This window comes from Dipodomys merriami, unplaced genomic scaffold, assembly GCF_024711535.1.
Source record: "Dipodomys merriami isolate MVZ:Mamm:240054 unplaced genomic scaffold, mDipMer1.0.p SCAF_34, whole genome shotgun sequence".
Lineage (NCBI taxonomy): Eukaryota > Metazoa > Chordata > Mammalia > Rodentia > Heteromyidae > Dipodomys > Dipodomys merriami.
This window is the reverse complement of record NW_027204937.1, coordinates 12,857,228-12,878,323: the sequence shown is the minus strand read 5'-3', so window position 1 is coordinate 12,878,323 and position 21,096 is coordinate 12,857,228. Positions and strand designations below refer to the sequence as shown.

The 21,096-nt window shown below is 42.5% G+C and overlaps 1 protein-coding gene across 2 annotated transcripts in view; it reads right to left on the bottom strand.

Annotated features, from left to right (window-relative positions):
* The window catches only part of Gpbp1l1 (GC-rich promoter binding protein 1 like 1), a 71,936-nt gene that overhangs the window by 12,720 nt on the left and 38,120 nt on the right, over positions 1 to 21,096 (bottom strand). For both annotated transcript variants that reach the window (XM_069987349.1, XM_069987348.1), the window contains exons 7-9: positions 18,873 to 19,066; positions 11,642 to 11,782; positions 10,250 to 10,408 (exon numbers count right to left, since the gene is read on the bottom strand). In XM_069987349.1, coding sequence (XP_069843450.1) covers positions 10,250 to 10,408; positions 11,642 to 11,782; positions 18,873 to 19,066 — 494 coding nt within the window. The remainder of the gene's footprint in view (positions 1 to 10,249; positions 10,409 to 11,641; positions 11,783 to 18,872; positions 19,067 to 21,096) is intronic.

The following is a 21,096-nucleotide window of genomic DNA, read 5'->3' as shown; positions in this document are numbered from 1 at the left end:
AGCCTCTTAATTACAGTTTCTCTTGGGGCTGGGAAGGTGGCTCAGTGGTAGAGCGCTTGCCTTGAGCTGAAGAGCTGAGGGACAGTGCCCAGGCCCAGAGTTCAAGACCCCCCCCCCCCCAAAATAAAGTTCCTCTTTAAAACAATGCAGCAATTCTTTAAGGCTAATAATCTTTTTGACTTTTAAACTTAAACTCACTCAAATCTTTTTTTTTTTTTGGTCAGTCATGGAGCTTGAACTCTATGCCTGGGCACTGTCCCTTAGCGCTTCAGCTCAAGGCTAGTGCTCTACCACTTGAGCCACAGCACCACTGTTTCTGCTCATATGGTGCTGAGGAATTGAACCCCAGGCCTCATGTGTGCAAGGCAAGCACTCTACCACTGAGCCGCCTTCCCAGTCCAGGTTCACTCAAATCTTTTACAGCATGCTGCAGTTTTCATCTGAAACATATTCACTCTCACACATATCTTAAAGTGCACAAAAGTAACATCAGGCATATGCACAACTCTTGCAGATGACAAAATTTTAAGATTAAAACTTTTAACACAGTACCTTTTCTGGGCCATAATTTTTCCAGGGCTTGCTTGTTTTGCCAGGCATTTTACCAGTTGGCCTTTTGAATACCTTCAGTTGGAGGAAGGCTGGGTGAGGGTGAAACCAAACTGGCCTGACTGTCTTTTATCCAATCTTAGACAAGAGCACTTTGTAACTTTTTACACCATATGTCTAAACCAGGCTCATAGCCATCTAACCCTCCCTTCCTACAGCCTTTCTAGAGAAAATGCAGCCTGAGGCTTGTAGTCAGGCCATCTCAGAATTTTCAAGGCAACTCCATTAAATCACAGCTCCCATGAACAAAGGTCTTTTAGCAAGCAGAATACTTGATAACTTTGAAACCATGACTGTTTTACATATTTTACATATAGACAAGTAGACAGACATGCTTGTGCACAAATCATAGCAGTATTATTTTGCTTAACTATGATTGAACCACATAGTCAGTTATAAAAACAGAACTTTTCCATCAACAAAAAATTTTTCAGGAGACTGGACATGAACACAGAGATAGGTGGCATGCCATAACATAAATAGAAAACCTTGTAGCTAAGTTTTCTCTCTCTCTCTCTTTTTTTTTTTGCCACTCATGGGGCCTGAACTCTGGGTCTGGGCGCTGTCCCTCAGCTCTTCAGCTCAAGGGTAGTGCTCTACCACTGGAGCCACAGCGCCACTTCCAGCTTTTTCTGTTTATGTGGTGCTGAGGAATTGAAGCCAGGGCCTCATGCTTGCAAGGCATGCACTCTACCGCTGAGCTACCTTCCCAGCCCTAAGTTTTCTCTTTAAAGTGATGCAGTGATCTTTTTATACTTTGTTTCTGATCAATCTTTTTCATCTTTTAGTATTTCTATGTGAGCTCTCCTTACATTGTTTTCAATTCTGCCATATTTTTTCATCTAAAGTTCGCTCATTGGGGAACTATGGGTTATGTCACAAACAGTATCAAGATACTACAAAAGTTGTTCTTTGGACAACTCTGCTCCACTTTTCTTAAGAAAGTGTTGTCTCATAATGAAATTTTTTTCTACTCATCTGTCCTGGGGCACCGTATCCTTCTAATAAAACTCCTCCAGGTCCCTGTTCAGGGGCCACTTGCTGATCACACAGCCAGACCTGGGAATGCAATATCTGGTAGACAGAGAGTGGACTACATCTTGCTGGTCTAGACAAAATTTATTAAAAGCACTGCGTGCTTATATACAGCATAGAGACACTTAATCTATAGTCAGCAAACTGAAAGAGTTAATCTCTGTGAAATGTGAAACAGTCTTACAGCAAAGAGTTCATATTTAGTCAGCAAGCAGAATTAATCTCCATCAACAAATGTGAAACAGTTTTACAGAAAATAAAGTGCAGATGATTTTTCTTACACACAAAAAGGAAGTGTCTGAGGCTGGGAAGGTGGCTCAGTCGTACAGTGCTTGCCTCTCATGCATGAGGTCCTGGGTTCAATTTCTCAGCACCACATAAGCAGAAAAAGCCAGAAGTGGTGTTGTGGCTCAAGTGGTAGAGCGCTAGCCTTGAACTGAAGAGCTGAAGGACAGCACCCAGGCCCAGAGTTCAGGCCCCACAACTGACCAAAAAAGGGAGTATCGGAGTGTTATGAAGTCCTTTGAAGTAGCTAAAAAAGCTAGGAGAAGAACCAAGAACATGTTCTGTATACCTTCCCCCAGGCTGGGTATACCAGCATACACAACCCTCAGGCGGGGTCATGTGAGCCAGTATCCCCAACAGTCCACTCTGCCTTCCAGGCACTGCGTTCCCAGGTCTTCCTGTGTGAACAGCAACAAGTGGCGCCTGAACAGGGACCTGGAAGAGTTTTATTAGAAGGACATAGTGTCCCCACAGAAGGAGCTAAGTGAGAAAAAAATTTCATTATGGGACAGTCAGGAAGTCAAGCTCAACCTTTTGATGTAGTACTATCACTTTCATATTCTTTCTGAATCAGACAAGCCCATGATGGGTCTTTATTTATTTTTTGGTCTGTCAGGGGGCTTGAACTCTGGGCCTGGGTGCTGTCCCTCAGTTCTTCAGCTCAAGGCTAGTGCTCTACCTCTTGAGCCACAGCACCACTTTGGGTTTTCTAAGTGGTTTATTGGAAATAAGTCTCAAGGACTTTCCTGCCTGGCTGGCTTTGAACCAAGATCCTCATATCTCAGCCTCCTGAGTAGTATAACTAGGATTTACAGGCATGAGCCACTGGCACCCGGCCCCAGGATCGGTCTTAAGATTAAAGGGCAGGTGTTTTCTGGAATACTAGACTCTGGTGCTAACGTCTCCATTACTTGATCTGATGTCTGGCCCCCTGAGTGGCCTGTTGTGGAAGCCAATGCTGCTTTATCAGGACTGGGGCTAAAGACACTTTATAGTGAAACACAGTTCACAGAGGCTGTAGTGTGAGGGGCCTGAGGGAGTTTCTGCTGTCCTGCAGCCTCTAATTACTGAAATTCCCATGAATTTATGGGGGAGAGATTTTTTTCACCAGACTCAAGCTCAGTTAACTATTCCCTCCTCATCTGAAAGTCTTTATTCTAAGTAAGGGAGCTTATATGATGAGCACTTTGGGTACGTAGAAGGGGAAGGGCTAGGATAAAATGAATAAGGCATAACAAAACCTATAGATTCTCCAAGCCAACATTGGAAGAACTGGGCTGGGTTTTTCCTAGGAGCTGCTGCCTATCCTCCCATCCAAATTCAATGGAAATCTGAAAAACCAATTTAGGCTGTTCAGAGGCCCTTAACAAAAGAAAAACTAGAAGCATTACAATGTTTGGTACAGGAACAATTACAGAGAGGACAGATAGAACCTTATTTTTCTCCCTGGAATTCCCCGGTCTTTGTTATAAAAATAAATCTGATAGGGCGTATTGATAGATTTAAGAGCTGTAAACTTGGCTATGGTAACCAAGGGAGTTTTCCCCCCACAGCCATTCCTAAAAACTGGCCGCTTACTGGGTTGGATTTAAGGGATTGTTTTTACTCTATACCTATTCACACTTTAGATGAGGATGAGATGTTTCTTCCCTTAACCAAAAGGAACCTTACTCACGTTATCAATGGAAAGTTTTGCCTCAAGGTATGATTAATTTCCCCACTATGTCAGTTCTTTGTAGGACAGGTAATTGCTCCAACTAGACAAAAGAATCCCTCAGCATATATTATTCACTACATAGGTGATATTTTTATTGCTGCTTCTTCATCACAGAAGTATTCCAAAGTTATTTTCATTTACAGCAGCAGCTAAAGACCCACAGGTTAATAACAGCCCCTGAGAAATTCAAACTACTGACTCTGTAATGTATGTAGGTCATGTAGTTGATTGGACGACCATACATCCCCAAAACACTTCTGTAAAACAGAATTATTTACAGACCTTGAACGATTACCAGAAGTTGTTGGGCAATGTTAATTGGCTTCACCCTTCATTGGGATTTCCAATTATAAACTTGCCAATTTGTTCAAAAGCCTAAAGAAAGACCTTGCTTTGAATAGCCCTTAACAACTGTCCTCATTAGCCAAAAGTGAGCTTCAAAATTTTGAACAGAGATTACAGGAGGCCTTTGCTGTTTGCTGTGACCTTTCTTTGCCATTAGTATTGTTAATTACTCCCACTTCAATTGATCCCACTGGCATTTTAACCCAAAATTCCCACCCTTTAAAATGGATTTACTTACATCATAAAGGTCATAAAGGTGGAATCCTCATATGTACATCAGATTGCTGCTATGATAACTAAGGGAAGGGGTGTATGGATTTGACCCTGATAGAATTATTTTACCATTAACAAATCAACAATTTGAGGATACATACTTTTACCTTGTGTTCCTCCTTGCAGCAGTCTGTTAGCAGAATACTATGGAATTATTGGTAATCATCATCCACCCCCCACCTACCAAAGCTATAGGGCTTTTTAATTTTTTTAAAATTTGTTTGCCAGTCCTGGGCCTTGAACTCGCCCCTAGGCACTGTCCCTGAGCTTCTTTTGCTCAGGGCTAGCAACTCTACCACTTGAACCACAGCACCACTTCTGGCTTTTTCTGTTTATGTGGTACTGAGGAATCAAACCCAGGGCTTCATGCATGCTACACAAGCACCCTACCACTGAGCAATCTTCCCAGCCCTGGTACTTTTTTTTTTTTTGTCAGTTGTGGGGCTTGAACTCTGGGCCTGAGTGCTTTCCTTGCTCTCTTCAGCTCAAGGCAAGTGCTCTACTGCTTGAGCCACAGGATCTCTAAGGTTTTCTAGTAGTTTATTGGAGAGGAGTCTCATGGAGTTTCCTGCCCGGGCTGGCTTTGAACTGTGATCCTCAGATCTCAGCCTCCTGAGTAGCTAGGATTACAGGCGTGAGCCACAGGCTCATGGCATTGAGACTTTTTTTAAAAATTAAAAACATCATTTGTTGTTAATAAGATTGTGCAGTCTCACCCTATCCCTCAGGCACTCACCTATTTTACATTTGATCTTAGCCAAAAGGCCAAGAAGCGATATACCCACCTATTTTATAGATGGCTCTTCCACTGGGTGTGGTGTTATTCATAGACCTGACATTTATGAAACCATACATACTCAGTTCACCTCAGAGCAACAAGTGGAGTTAGTGACAATGGTAACTTCATTACAAAAACATCCAGACCCCATAAATGTTGTGGCAGATTCATTTTATGTCCCTAATCTTTTCTAGCCATTGAAATAGCCTCTCTCTCCTCTCACCACCCTGATAAGTTACCCTTACTAACTCAATTACAACACCTTCTTCAAAATAGACAATCCCCACTGTTTTTAACACATATTCATGCTCATTCTCAATTTCCTGGACCATTAAACAGAAGGGACTGCTGCTGCTGATAAACTGTTTGCTCCTTTTCTTTCCCCAGGCAGGAACATGACCTATTGCATACAAACACATACATGCCAATACCACATTCCCCTTCACCACACCCACCCCATTGTTCAAGACGCTCCATTACATTATACTTCTCACTCAGCCAGTGCAAACCCACAAGGAGATTCCAGTAACACTTTGTGGCATATGGACCTTACTCATACTACCTGATTTTCCAAACAACTTTATTTACATGTTGTAGATACCTTTTCATCCTTTATGTGAGCAGTGCCCATGCCTCAGAATCAGCCCAAGCAACCATTACTGCCCTTACACTTACTTTTCCTGTTAGGGGCCTTACTCATGCCATAAAAACGGATAATGGTCCCTCTTATACAAGTAAGAAGTGCTCTGCTGCATTCTGCAGGGAATGGCAAATTAAACATATTACTGACATTCCATATAATCCTCAGGGCCAGGTCATCGTGGAACAAGCCCATAAAATACATAAGCTTCAATTATTAAAAAACAAAAAAGGGGGAACTCCAAGGGAAACTTCTTGCCTTAACCTTATTTACTGTAAATTTTTTTTTTTTTTTTGCTGGTCGTCGGGCCTTAACTCTGGGCCTGGGCACTGTCCCTCAGCTCTTCAGCTCAAGGATAGTGCTCTACCACTTGAGCCACAGCGCCACTTCCAGCTTTTTCTGCTTATGTGGTGCTGAGGAATCGAACCCAGGGCCTCATGCATGCAAGGCAAGCACTCTACCACTGAGCCACTTTCCCAGCCCCTACTGTAAATTTTTTAAATCTACCTCAAGGTGATCCTTACACTAGTGCTGAAAAGCATTTTACCTTTCCATCTTCATCTCAGTATCATACTCCTATACAGTTTAAAGAATTTGACCAATGGAGGGCTAGAAAGGTGGCTCAGTGGTAGAGTGCTTGCCTTGCATGCATGAGGCCCTGGGTTTGATTCCTCAGTACCACATAAGCGGAAAAAGCCAGAAGTAGTGCTGTGGCTCAAGTGGGAGAGCACTCACCTTGAGCTGAAGAGCTGAGGGATAGCACCCAGGCCCAGAGTTCAAGCCCTATGACCAACCAATAAAAAGAAAGGAAAAAAAAAAAAAAAAAAAAGAATAATTTGATCAATGGAAACCAGGACTAATGACTCATAGTGGGAAAGGGTATGCTTCTATCATTCCAGATGGATCCACCAGCAATGTATGGGTTCCTCTTTGGTTCATCTGACCCCAGAAGGATGACAACAGTACAACCTAAACCTGAGGAAGAAGAATTAACACATCGCTTTGCAGGCCTAAATGTGAAGACCCAACGATGCTATGCGTCCTTACTGCAAGAAAACCAGCCAGATGCTGCCAACATGGGGTCAGACTAAGGCATTGTCAGAGAAGGGAGAAGGCATTTTGGTCAGTACTTAAAGCCCTAGAACATCTGAACATCTGTTTTTGGCTTGCCTGTATTTCTGTGGTGAGTAGTGAATATAAGTATTAGGCCTATGTCCCTCACCCACCATTGTTAAGATTAGTAGATTGGCTAGAGCCTGTCATACTAATGACAGTGTGTTTTTTCCTCTACCCTGGGACCCTGCAGGTCCTACTCATCCAGCTGAGGAAGGAACAATCTATAACATATCCTTAGGATTTGAGTCTCTACCAATGTGTTTGGGGGCATCCTTTGTTTACCAATAGGAAGGTAAGTGTGGGTATACATTTTGCCTGATTATATGTCTATTGACTATATGGGGCAATTCAATACACTTTCCTTAGTTTATATTGTTCAGAATCATTCTTATACAAATGAGACTGGGTGACCAGCCAACCCTATATGCCAGGGCATTAAATATTGGAATTGGGTTTACATTCCTATTCAGCGGTCTCAGTGCCACAGCCCTAAAGGAAAAATTATACAGCATAATAATGGGGGCTCCCAGGGATGTTTCATGTTCTGAAAAACTTGTTGGTGATTGGTGGACTAGTAATTCTTCTGTTCAATGGCATTTATACAATGGAATTATAAATCATGTAGAACCCACTTGTTTGCATATCTGGCTTGATGGAGGCCTTGCACCTCCTAGGCCAGGAATAAATTTTAAGGGACATTTGGGCCCTGAACAATGGTATTTATGGAAACTTGCTGCCCCCCCTCTTTTATTTGTGGGTAGTGAGGCTGAACTCTGGGCCTGGGCGTTGTCCCTCAGCTCTTAAGCTCAAGGAGGGGGCTCTACCACTTGAGCTATAGAGCCACTTCTGGTTTTCTAGTGGTTTATTGGAGATGAGATTCTCACAGACTTTCTTGCCTGGGCTGGATTTTGAACTGCGATCCTCAGATCTCAGCCTCCTGAGTAGCTAGGATTACAAGCGTGAGCCACTGGTGCCAGGCTGCTGCCCCATTTTATACAGCTTAAAATTGGATTGGTCTTTTTATTAGAGCCCATGAGGCAAACTATACATTTTATAGGAATCACTCTTCTTTTTTACAGGCAATGAATGAAACTTTGCATAGCTTAGATTGTTTTGATTGTCAACTTTTCACTTTTTTTTTTTTTGGTGTGGTCTTGAACTTGGCCTGGGCACTGTCCCTCAGCAATTCAGCTCAAGGCTAGTGAGTAGCAGTTGAGCCACAGGGCCACTTCCGGTTTTCTGGTGGTTTATTGGAGATAGAGAGTCTCACAGACTTTCCTGCCCAGGCTGGCTTTTTGAACAGTAACCCTCAGATCTCAGCCTCTTGAGTAGCTAGGATTCTAGGTGTGAGCCACTGATGCACGGCTAACTTTTTACCTTTTTAAATAGTTCTATTATTTTCAATATATCTTCTTAATTTCTCTTGATATTAGGATCTTGCTTAGGGTCCTCATCCAACCTTCGCAAATGAGCCCCACTGACAGGAATCTTCTAGGGACTACTGAAAAGAACTAAGAGGTTTCTGGGCATAATTATAGCCACAGTCGTTGGACTGATTGTTGTTGCTGCGATTGCTGGAGTGGCTCTGCATACCACCCTGCAAACCAACAACTTTGTAGATAAGTGGCCCCAGGATTCCCTTCAGTTGTGGATTAATCAGATAAATATTGAACAGGACATTGAGTCCTGCATAAACAACGTACAACACATGGTCCAGTGGATGGGAGACTAGATAATTGATCTACAAAAACATCTCACCTTTAAATGTGAGTGGAGGGCTGGGAAGGTGGCTCAGTGATAGAGTGCATGCCTTGCATGCATGAGGCCCTGGGTTTGATTCCTCAGCATCACATAAGCAAAAAGAAAAAAAAGCCACAAGTGGCACTGTGGCTCAAATGGTAGAGCGCTAGCCTTGAGCTGAAGAGCTGAGGGACAGCGCCCAGGCTCAGAGTTCAAGCCCCACTACCGGACCCCCCCCCCAAAAAAAAATGTGAGTGGAGCTCAACAAAGCTGTGTTACCCCCGCCCACTTCAATGCTACTAAAATCACTTGGCAGGAACTTCAGTACCATCTACAGGAATTGCAGGATAATTTGTCTTGGGACACACATCAGCTGTAACAAGAAGTCACTGAGACTTTCTTAGCACAGCTCCCTGGGGTGGGATACGAAGGTTAGCTGAAGGAACAGCATCTGTATTAGATTAACTAGACCCTCATACCTTGTGAAAGGGTTTTATTCACAGTGCTTTTAAGGGATTGACTGTATTGGGTCTTATGATGTTTGTGTTCTTTGCAGGATACTGCTGTCTCCACTCCAAAATAGCTAAATATCCCTTTCAGAAAAGAATCTCGTATTTGCTGTCCTCCACTTAGAAAACAAAAAAGAGGGAGATGTCAGAGGCACCAGCTCACATGACCCTGTCTAAGGATTTGTGCACTGTGAGGTTGTGTATGCTGGCGTACACAGACTGGGGTGGGGGAACTCCTTCAAAGTCTGGGCAAGAATCCAGATGCCCAGTCACAACCTCAGTGCCTCGTACAATTCCTATTAAAAGGGCCACAATTCAGAACACTGATATCATCAAATGCTAGAGAGAACATGAAACAATGGTAAGTTTCATTTACTACTGGTAGGGTCACAAAGTGGCACCCATTGGAGGAGAATTTGGTAGTTCTTTCATATTTACCTGGCTGACAACTAGTGCCTACATAAAATCTTGTGCACAGCTGTGTTTGTAATCAGCTTTATTCCTAACTGCTAAAACTCAGAAGCAATCACGATGTCCTTTGATAGGTGATTGAATGGTCATTTAAAAGACACCCTGTGGAGCTATGGCTCAGAGTGGTAGAGTACTAACTTTAAGCCAAACAGCTTAGGGATAGCACCTGGGCCCTGAGTTCAAACCCCATATTTCTCACCTCCCTCCTCCCCCACCCCCCAAAAAAGGCTAAATCATAACTACTCACGAGGCTAAGATCTGAGAATCACAGTTTGAAGACATCTGAGGCAGGAAAGTCTGTGAGACTCTTATTTCCAATAAAACTACTCAGAAAGAGCTTCAAGTGGCACTGTGGCCCAAGTGAGAGAACAACAGCCTTGAGCCTGAGAAGCTCACGGACAGAGCCCAGGACCTGAGTTCAAGCCCCAAAAACGCCTCTCCCCACCCCCCAAAAAAATACACCCACCTAATCTGAATTTCTGATGAACAATGAATTAAACCCACCTTATCATAATGGACTATATAGCAAGCTGACTCTCCTACAGATAAAATGAACATTTCAAAATCTTGCCATTTCTGTTTCTCATAAGAAAAAGATCAACAGAAGCCACAGAATAGTGCCTAGAGGAGGGACTGGGACAATAAAGTTTAGTATAGAAACAAAGACCAAAAAATACACATATTTAACCAAGGAAAATACATTACACCACCAGAAACACCTATGTACTTACGTCCTCCAGCTTGTCACAGTCTCTGTTCTCTGAGAAGTCTCCATTCCGGTCATCCTTCAGAGTCTTCAGGAACTCACTCTTCCTGTCGGTGGTTCGACGGGTCAACCTGGTCAGACGAGTGGTACTCATCTCCATTGGTGGGGTAGTGCTGGAGGGACTCTGGGAAAATACCACAAATTGCTCCTGATAGCAAATGGTAAGAACTGGGTTTTCTGGGTCACTTCCACATGACACTCATCTCCAGAATCTAGTAGCCTATTTATCATTATTTTTTTTTTGGTTGTGGGTCTTGAACTCAGGGCCTGGGCAGTCTCTGAGCTCTTTTACTCAAGGCTAGCACTCTGCCAATTTGAACCATAGTGCCACTTCCGGCTTTCTGAGTAGTTAATCGGAGATAAGAGTCTCATGGGGACATTTCTACTTGGGCTGGTTTGGAACCTCAATCCTCAGCCTCCTGAGTAGCTAGGATTACAGGCATGAACCACAGGCATCCAGCTTATTTATAATTTTTATCAAATATAAACAACCTATTTAAAAAAGATATCAATTTTGCAGTCTTTATGGTTAAAACTTCTGCCTTACAAAATATACTGCTATAACCTTTCTACTGGTACCAGCAGAATTCCATTCTAATGCAGACAATCCTTAGTCTATTAAGAGTTTTTACCCCACTCAGGTACTGCCCTATTTTTGATACTAATGGGAAATATCAATCAGTAAAGAAGTAACTCTCAGTTAATGGTTATAAAAGAAATGGCAGGCCGGGCGTCGGTGGCTTATGCCTATAATCCTAGCTACTCAGGAGGCTGAGATCTGAGGATCACGGTTCAAAGCCAGCCAAGGCAGGAAAGTCTGTGAGACTCTTATCTCCAATAAACCAACCAACAGAAAACCAGAAGTGGTGCTGTGGCTCAAGTGGTAGAGTGCTCGCCTTGAGCTGAAGAGAGCAAGGACAGTGCCCAAGCCTAGAGTTCAAGCCCCATGGCTGACCCCCCCCCCCAAAAAAAAAAAAGAAACAGCAGGGCTGGGACTGTGGCTTATTGGTAGAGTGCTTGCCTAACATGCATGAAGCCCTGGGTTCGATTCCTCAGCACCACATAAGCAGAAAAAGCCAGAAGTGGTTCTGTGGCTCAAGTGGTAAAGAGTGCTGAGCTGAAGAGCTGAGGGACAGTGCCCAGGCCCAGAGTATTACTACATGTCAGATTGCCCATACTAGTATAAATAATAGGGAAAGGGCAACTTTTGAGGGTGTCACTATATAGCCCATAGTGGCCTCAAATTTGCAATCCTCCTGACTTTACCACTGAAGGACTGGGATTAGAGGCATTCACTACCACACCTGGATTGAAATAGTGGCTTTAGAAAAGGGAGCTCTAAATTATCCTCACTCACCTCTTTAGGAGAGCTTAGAACTGTGCCACCAGGCAATACCACTGGTTTGGTAACAGAGATTGGATTGGTAAAAGCAGACTCCCGGCTAGAGGAAAAGGATCCGGATTTATGTTCCATTCTGTTAGCTTTCCATGCATTGGGCTATATGGGAATAAAGAATAATTCAGACAAATAAAGCACACAAACAGAAACTCAGCTTGTAAAATAATAAATCAGAGGGAAATGTTATATGGGAATATAAGTTCCCAGAGCTTACCTGTCTCAACATGTATGGGAGGTACACAACCTCATTCTGAGATTAGGCACTTGAAGGATAAAGGCAGACGGGGAAAAAGGGCCATGGGAGGTTAAAAGGTATTTCTCAAAAAGAGAGCTCCAGTTCAGTCTGAGAAGTACTGGGGTGATCAATGTTCAACAGCTTTCTTTACAGTGCTATTTCTCAAAGTATTTAATTGCACATAGGATCTGAAGCATTAAACCCCAAAATGTTTCCTTTTATAGTGTGATTGTTAACATCCACAAAGCAGATCAGAAACATGCTGTTTTCTAAGAATATTGAAGGCAATAGGCTACTTCCATGCCAAGGTAGACACTGCAATATCTGGACAATGCTGGTTTTAGTCCTGAGGCCCTTCTTTTGCTCAGTTTTGTGGGGTGTGGCCATGGCCCCAACTATGATGGCAATACTGTATAGCTGGAATATTCCATTATTTGTGTCAATCATACTGTCTGAGGAGACCAAGGAAGACGAGGCAGGTCAATGGAGTGGGACTGAAGCAAGTGGGAAACTTCTACTTAATTTTCCAGAATGAAACAATTAGAACCATGAGACCTACAGGAAAAAGGAAGGGTCTGAGTGAAAAGAATTCCTTTCCATGGTTACCTTCTAGGATGAGGGTTATTAAGTAGAGATTAAGAAGAGAATAAACTTTACTAAATTATCTGTTGTGTACTAGATGCATGCCATGTTGTTTAACTGTTAAACCGATCAAATGTAGTAATGTTATTGCTTTTGTTCTGGCCCACAATGCCTCCAAAAAGAATGGACAAGCAGGTAAGAGAGACAGTGACCCAACTAGAACGAGGATTGTTTTTCAAAACAAAATCAAAAGATGCTTAGGTTAACTATCAACGATGATTTGAGTATTATCAGAAGCACTGTCATCACAAAGTACAGAAACCTGGGCTTTTGCTCCAGTAGCACCTTGTACAAAGGGATACTTACTTCTCTGCTCAATTTTATTCCAACTTAAGTCTTAATCCTCAGACACTTAAACATTGTTTAGTTGGCTTCCTCTGGAGAAAATGATGCCCCATGCTTTTAAGGATTATGTAAAACCCACTAAAATGAACTAAACTCCCTATCAACCATAGTTTCTTTTTAAACGTACTTTTCTTTCCTATATTCTTCATATGCTTATCCTGTTTATTGTCAGTTTATTTCCCCTCACATCTTTAATCTCCTAATAAGTATTTTATCTATTAAACCACCTTAACATATTGCCACACTAACATTATCAAGGCTAAAAGCCAAGATCTGCTTTCGCACAATCTTTTTTTTTTTGGGGGTGGGGGGTCCGGTCATGGGGCCTGTCCCTCAGCTCTTCAGCTCAAGGCTAGCACTCTACCACTTGAGCCACAGCGCCACTTCCGGCTTTTTTCTTTTTGCTTATGTGGTGCTGAGGAATCGAACCCAGGGCCTCATGCATGCAAGGCAAGCGCTCTACCACTGAGTCACCTTCCCAGCCCCTCCTACAATCATTTATCAGCATCCTTTTACTGTCAAACTTTTTCTTTTTGACAGTTGTGGGGCTTAAACTCTGGGCCTGGGTACTGTTCCTGAGCTCTTCAGCTCAAGGCCAGTGTTCTACCACTTGAGCCACAGCTCCACTTCCGGTTTTCTGGGTGGTTTATTGACTTTCTTGCCTGGGCTGGCTTTGAACCTCGATCCTCAAATCTAAGCCTCCTGAGTAGGTAGGATTACAGATGTAAGCCAACAGTGCCCAGCTTCAAACTTTTCTAAGTAATCACTATTAGTTCTCTTTCATGTGATCATGACTGCTAATATTTAGTTTCCTTCATTTATTGCTTCCATACCCATTTTTGTAAAACAGTTTTTTTATAATTAACCAAACATCTTCTCTTCATATTATATTCAAAGGCTAAATTTCAAAAATGTATCTTCAGAATCACAAGTCAAAGCCAGCCTGAAGGCTGTGAAGGCCAGGCTCAAGTTGTAGAACACTAGGTATAAGGAGAAAAAAAAAAAAAAAAAAAAGCCAAGTGAGAGAGCGTGATCCCTAGGACTGTTAGCTCCAGTACCAGAATTAGAAAGAACAAAAAACTAGGCACTGGTGGTTCATTCCTGTAATCCTAGCAATCCAGGAGGCTGAAATCTGCAGTTCGAAGGATTGCAGTTCGAAGCCAGCTTGGGCAGGAAAGTCTGTGACTCTTAATTCCTGTGAACCTCTCAAAAAATAAAACAAAACAAAAAACCCATACACATACAAACTTCTCTAAAAGAGAGCCGTTCCCCCTACAATCTTTGAAGCTTTATTTTCTAGGCTCTATTCTTACCTTCTGAATTCCTATCATAGTTTTCTAGGCTCAACATTCTTTGCTGTTATCTTTTCCTAGCTGAACATCATTAAAAAAACCAGTTGTGTGTAGCAACTATTAAGTTTTAGTTGTTACAATTATGTAGATAATCTGTAAAACATATTTATACCCTTTACTTCTCTGCTGAATTTTTTTTTTTTTTTGTCGGTCGTGGGGCTTGAACTCTGGGCCTGGGCGCTGTCCCTCAGCTCTTCAGCTCAAGGCTAGTGCTCTACCACTTGAGCTACAGCGCCACTTCCGGTTTTCTGGTGGTTTATTGGAGATAGGAGTCTCACGGTCTCTCCTGCCCGGGCTGGCTTTGAACCGCGATCCTCAGATCTCAGCCTCCTGAGTAGCTAGGATTACAGGCGTGAGCCACCAGCACCCGGCTCTTCTGAATTTTTATAAAGGCCTCCATATTAATGGTATCACTTTACCACTTCCATTTATCAGCCATTATGTAAATGCTCACCTTTAATAAAATATGGCATATTTTGACTACTTTTTGGGTAGTGATAGCTTCCTTCTGATTAGAATTCCCTATCTAACTCCCACATTAAGCCTGGGTAGCACCAGGCTACCTTCTCCTACTAAATTCTCTAATGCCAACCAAATGCTCCTTCTACTACCAAATTAAAACATCCCTGATGTCAATCAAACTAGACATTCAGATCTAATTGTAGAAAGCTCAAAATAGACTGATCAGATAGTTCATAAAGTCATTTAGAGGTGGGGACATAAAGGGTGATTGGAGCATTTCTAGAAAGACAGGTCATTCAAAATCCTGACTCATGAGTGGCAGAGAGAAGAAATGACACAGCTGAAGAACAGAGAAACTTAAAGGAACAGCAAGATCTTCCTTCTTAGAAGTGTGCAAGGCAGAGGCATTCAGCCAGTGCTTAAGTTTCAGGAAAGTTAGCATTTTTAGAGTTATGGAAGCTTTATTTTTTATTGTCAATTTATTATATTTATGGGATATGAGGTGATGTTTTCATAAATGCATACAATATGAAGTGATTAAAACAAAAATCTAACATAATGCCTATCCACTATACTTGTACAACAATAAACTCATAACTGTATTTAAACATCCATTTACTGAGTTATTGGGATGTACAAGGAACCTGCATTTTAAGTACTTTGAAAACTTTAATTTTATTTTCTTACAACTGTGTGAAAGATCTCTCTTATTTTTTATTTTTATTTTTTTGTCGGTCATGGGGCTGAACTCTGGGCTTGGGTGCTGTCCCTGTGCTCTTCAGCTCAAGGCGAGAGATCTACCACTTGAGCTACAGCACCACTTCCAGTTTCCTAGTGGTTTATTGGAGATAAGAGTTTCCTGGACTTTCCTCCTGAGGATGACAGTCTGAAGCCACCCCAGCAGGAAGGTCTGTGTGAGACTCTTATCTCCAATAAAGTACTCAGAAAAACCTGGAAGTGGTGCTGTGGCTCAAGTGGTAGAGCACTAGCCTTGAGCACAAAGAGTCTTAGGGACAGCATCCCAACCCCTGAGTACAAGCCAAAAAAAAAATAAAGTTCATGTGTTGAAGTCTTGGTCCCTAGCCCATGGTGCTATTGGGAAGGGGTACAGACTTAACAGTTGAGGGAAGGAAACAGGTAGTTCAGGATATGTCCATGGGAATATTGATATCCTAGCTCCTTCCTGATTTTGTGCCATGGGCCCAACTGACCATGATCCTTTATTGATGCTGAATAATGAATCTATGCCCTTGCATAAACTAGGCAAACTCTCCACCACGAAATCATACCTCTGGTCTTTCAAGTTATTTCAAATCATCCTCAATGGCTTCTACCTATAGATTTCCCTTGTATTTCCCCTAATCTTACTATTACCTATATTCTAGTCCTTTCTGGGGAGAAGGACAGGGGAAAGAGTACTAGGAGTTTGAACTTAGGGCTTGGTGCTTGGCTGGGTAGGATAGGATAATAATACTTGAGCCATGCTTTCAGCCTTTTTTTTTTTTTTTTGTATCATGGGGCATGAACTCCGGGCCTAGGTACTGTCCCTGAACTCTTTTGCTCAAGCCTAGTGCTCTACTGCAATATCTCAAAGTGCTGTGCACAGCTGAAAGTGAACTAGTACTACTGGTTTTCCTCCTAACATAGAAAATTTGAATTATTTCCTTGCAGAGGCTAGAATTCATTCAAGCAATTATTATGTACTTATATAAGGAAGCTATGGAAACAAATATGAGCATCTGAAGAGTACCCTCAACAAAATCATACTCAGTGAAACAAAATACCTGCAATAAAGTATTGTAGCTGTTAAGAGACACATAGTACTATGTAATCCTAGAGTTGTAAGAATTACTTAGAGGTTTAGATGTATGTGATAGGAAGATATTCACAAAAAAGAATGCCAAAACTTGAAGAAAAATTTCTTTCTAGGTAAGAGAAAAAAAGGACAGTAAAATGGAAAATATTGCACTTAGGCTAGGAAGAGTAACATGAGCTCAGTAGTTAGAATAATGTATTATAAGACCAGGTATTGGGACTGGGAAGGTGACTCAGCGGTAGAGTGCTTTGCTTGCCTCTCATGCATGAGGCCCCAGGTTCAATTCCTCAGCAACACATAAACAGAAAAGGCCGGAATTGGCACCGTGGCTCAAATGGTAGAGCACTAACCTTGACCTGAAGAACTCAGAGACAGCTCCCAGGCCTAGAGTTCAAGCCCACGACTGACCAAAAACCACCACCACCACCACCACCAAAACAAAACAAAACAAAAACCCACAAAAGAAAAAAAAACCCCACAAAAGACCAGGTACTGACAAATTACAACCCATGTGCTTGATAAAGCCCAAGTGTTGTTTTTGAGTGTCATGGGGCTTGAATTCTGGGCCTGATCGCTGTCCCTCAAGCTCTCCATCTCAAGGCTATAGCGCTCTACCACTTGAGCCACAGCACCACTTCCAGCCTTTTCTGCTTATGTGGTGCCGAGGAATCAAACCCAGGGCCTCATGCATGCAAGGCAAGCATTCTACCATTAAGCCAACTTCCCAGCCCCCACTTTTGGTTATCTAGTGGTTTATTGGAGATAAAGAGTTTCATGGCCTTTCCTGCCCAGGCTGGCTTTGAACTGTGATCCTCAGATCTCAGCCTCCTAAGTAGCTAGGATTACAGCCCCAAGTGTTTTTATATGGTTTATGAGTTAATTACTTTTTGTTTTGTTTTGGTCGTGAGGCTTGAACTCTGGGCCGAGAGCTTCATGAGCTCTTCAGCTCGACGAGCGCCCTACCACTTGAGCCACAGTACCACTTCTTGTTTTCTGGTGGTTAATTGGAGATAAGAGTCTCATGAACTTTCCTGCCGGGGCTGGCTTTGACCCACGATTCTCAGATCTCAGACTCCCGAGTAGCTAGGATTACAGGCATGAGCAACCATGCCCAGTTTTAATTACTATTTTTAAAGGGATGCAAAAATGAAAGAGGAAGTAGCAGTAATATATAACAAATATTGAATTTAGCATACTAAAATATTTACTATCTGGCTCTTCATAGAAAAAATTTATTGGGGGCTGGGAAGGTGGCTCAGTGGTAAGAGTGCTTGCCTTGCATGCATGAGGCCCTGGGTTCAATTCCTCAGCACCACATAAGCAGAAAAAGCTGGAAGTGGCACTGTGGCTCAACTGGTAGAGCACTAGCCTTGAGCTGAAGAGCTGAGGGACAGTGCCCAGGCCTCACAATCAACAACAACAACAACAAAATATCAATCCCTGCTATAAATGATACAGAGCCAATTGAATGGATTTTAGGAAGGCATTTGATATATTAAATTCGTGTGTGTGTGTGCGCGTGCGTGCGTGCGCGCGCACCACTCCTGGAGCTTAAACTCAGGACCTGGGCATTGTACTTGAGCTTGTTTTACTCAAGGTTAGCACTTTACCACTTGAGCCACAGCGCCACATCCGTTCTTTTCTGTTTATGTGGTGCTGAGGAATGGAATTCAGGGCTTCATGCATGTTACGCAAGCACCATACCACTAAGCCACATTCCAGCCCTAAATTCACTTTTTATCCTATCTTCCTTCCTTCCTTTGAGATGGGAGTCTCAGTAGGTGCCCAGGCTGGCCTTGAACTCCTAGGTTCAAGTGATCCTCTTGGCTCAGCATCTTGAGTTGCTGGGGCTACAGGTGCATGCCACTGTGCCCAGTTATGTTCTATAGTTTTAGGATTATCATTCTGACAGTTCTATGGAAGATGAGTATGGAGATATGAAAACAATAAAGGGCATACAACAATGTGACATGATAAAATTCTCAACTGATAGAGAAAATGTCATTAGGTACTGCTTGACTAGGGGAAAGAATGAGGAAGAGTAAGGGAAAGCCGCAGCCAAGGAATTCATAGGTATTCAAGCTTGAGCAATCATGTGTATGTTATTACTGTTACAGAAATAGCAAAAAAGAAACAGCAAATTGACGGAAATGAAGTAAATACAGTTGGCAGCCACATAGTCAGTCTGGAAACAACAATACTATACTACATATATAACAGGCTTTGGATGAACATTTGGTAAATGATTTGAAAGGAAAAAAACAAATGCACTAAATATTTTATGACATTCTCAACATCACTCTTATACAAAGTTGTTACAATGACTCTAAATCATACCTTGGAAGGAGGTGGTACAGGTTTAGGAACCAGGTTCTTATAGACACTTGGGACCATGGTTGATGCTTTGTTCCCATTTGCATGTTGGGATGCAGGTGAGGTGAATGCAGCAGAGAAGGCAGCAGCAGGATCCTCTTTGGAAACTTTTTTGATAACTAGCATCTTAGAGGGTTGCTTGGCACTAGGTGGGTTTTCTGTGAAATACAATAATGGGGATACAAAAGAATGTCATACCTGTTTAATAACACAAAGTGTTACGATTATACAAGGGCATCTTCAACAAAGAACTCACAGTAGAGACTGTGGGAGAAATTTTTCATGTATCAATTTGAAAGATAGTTTCAAAAGTGGCACTACACAGAACTATAAAAAAAAAGGCAGCATGTGAAGCATTTGGTATTAACTGTATATACCAGTCAGAAAGGACAAAGCAGTCCTTCAGGGTATAGCTTCTAATGTATAGTGTGACTAGTCAAGCACAGACCAAACGGCACAGACCAAACAAGAATATATGCAAGGGCAGAAGATATATGGTAGTACATGCCTATAATTCCAGTATCGAGGCAAGGGATCTTGCTACATAGCAAGGCTCTCTCTCTTTTTTTTTTTGGGGGGGGGGCGGCGGTTGTGGGGCTTGAACTCTACTGCTGGGCACTATCCCTCAGCTCTTCAGCTCAAGGTAAGTGGATCAACCACTTGAGCCATAGAGCCACTTCCGGTTTTCTGAGGTTTATTGGAGATAAGAGTCTCACAGACTTGCCTGCCGGGGCTGGCTTTGAACCGCAATCCTCAGATCTCAGCCTCCTGAGTAGCTAGGATTACAGGTGTGAGCCAACACCTGGCCTACATTACTTTTTTTGTTTTTGTTTTTGGCTGGTCATGGGGCCTAAATTCTGCGCCTGGGCACTGTCCCTCAGCTCTTCAGCTCAAGGCTAGTGATCTACCACTTGAGCCATAGCGCCACTTCCGGCTTTTTTTTTTTTTTCTGCTTATCTGGTGCTGAGGAATCCAACCCAGGGCCTCATGCATGCAAGGCAAGCGCTCTACCACTGAGCCACCTTCCTTCTTTTTGTAGTGTCTTCTGTTCCCTTATTCTCTCTCAGGTGACCAATCTTAAAACAAACAAACAAACAAAACCTTTGTGCCCATCTTGGGTCTTGACCTCAGGGTCTGGGTGCTGGCCTTGACTCAAGGCTAGGGTTCTAGCCGGGCGCCAGTGGCAAGGGCTCTAATAGCTGAGTCACAGCTCCATTCCCAGCCTTTTTTTGGTGGTGGCGATTAACCGAAGATAGGAGTCTCAGACTTTCTTGCCCATGCTGGCTCTGAACCACAATACTCAGATCTCAGCCTCCTAAATAGCTAGGATTACAGGCGTGAGCTACCAGTACCAGGCCATAAGTGACCAATCTCAATTCTATTTTTTTTTTTTTGTAGGTCGTGGGGCCTGAACTGTGGGCCTGGGTGCTGTCCCTCAGCTCTTCAGCTCAAGGATAGAACTCTACCACTTGGGCTACAGTGTCACTTCTGGCTTTTTCTGCTTATGTGGTGCTGAGGAATCAAACCGAGGACCTCATGCATGCAAGGCAAGGACTCTTACCACTGAGCCACCTTCCCAGCCCCCAATCTCAATTCTGTAACACTGGATTCAAACTCAGAATTTAGGTATATTGAAGTCTTCCTAGTAAGATATCTGGCTATAGAAAGTATTTAACCATTGTACAACTTGGGGGGTAGGGGGAAAGGAGCTGGGATGGAGGGAAAGTGGGAGAAAAATGAGGGAGGAGGTAACAATTTGTACTCACTACCTTACATATGTAACTGTAACCCCTCTGTAAATCACCTTAACAATAAAATAAAAATTAAATTAAATTAAAAAAAAGAAAATGCCTAACCAAGGAACCATAAGACTTCAAAGACTCTAAAACCACAGAACAGGTTAAGTTGGAAATATACTGATGTATTCATTTTTTATAAGTCTACTTATCCCCCCCCCCAAAATGTATAAACCTTATATATTTTCTCCTTGTCCTATATAGTAGACATAATTTATAATTTGCCAAAAATTCCAAAAATTAGAACCTGGCTAAAAAAGTCACACCTCCCTATTTTTATTTTTGCAGTGTTAGGGACTGAACTCAGGGCCTTATCCTTGCCATTGAGCTACATCTTGGATCTGTAATCCTGGCTACACAGGAAGGCGAGATCTGAAAATCATGGTTCAAAG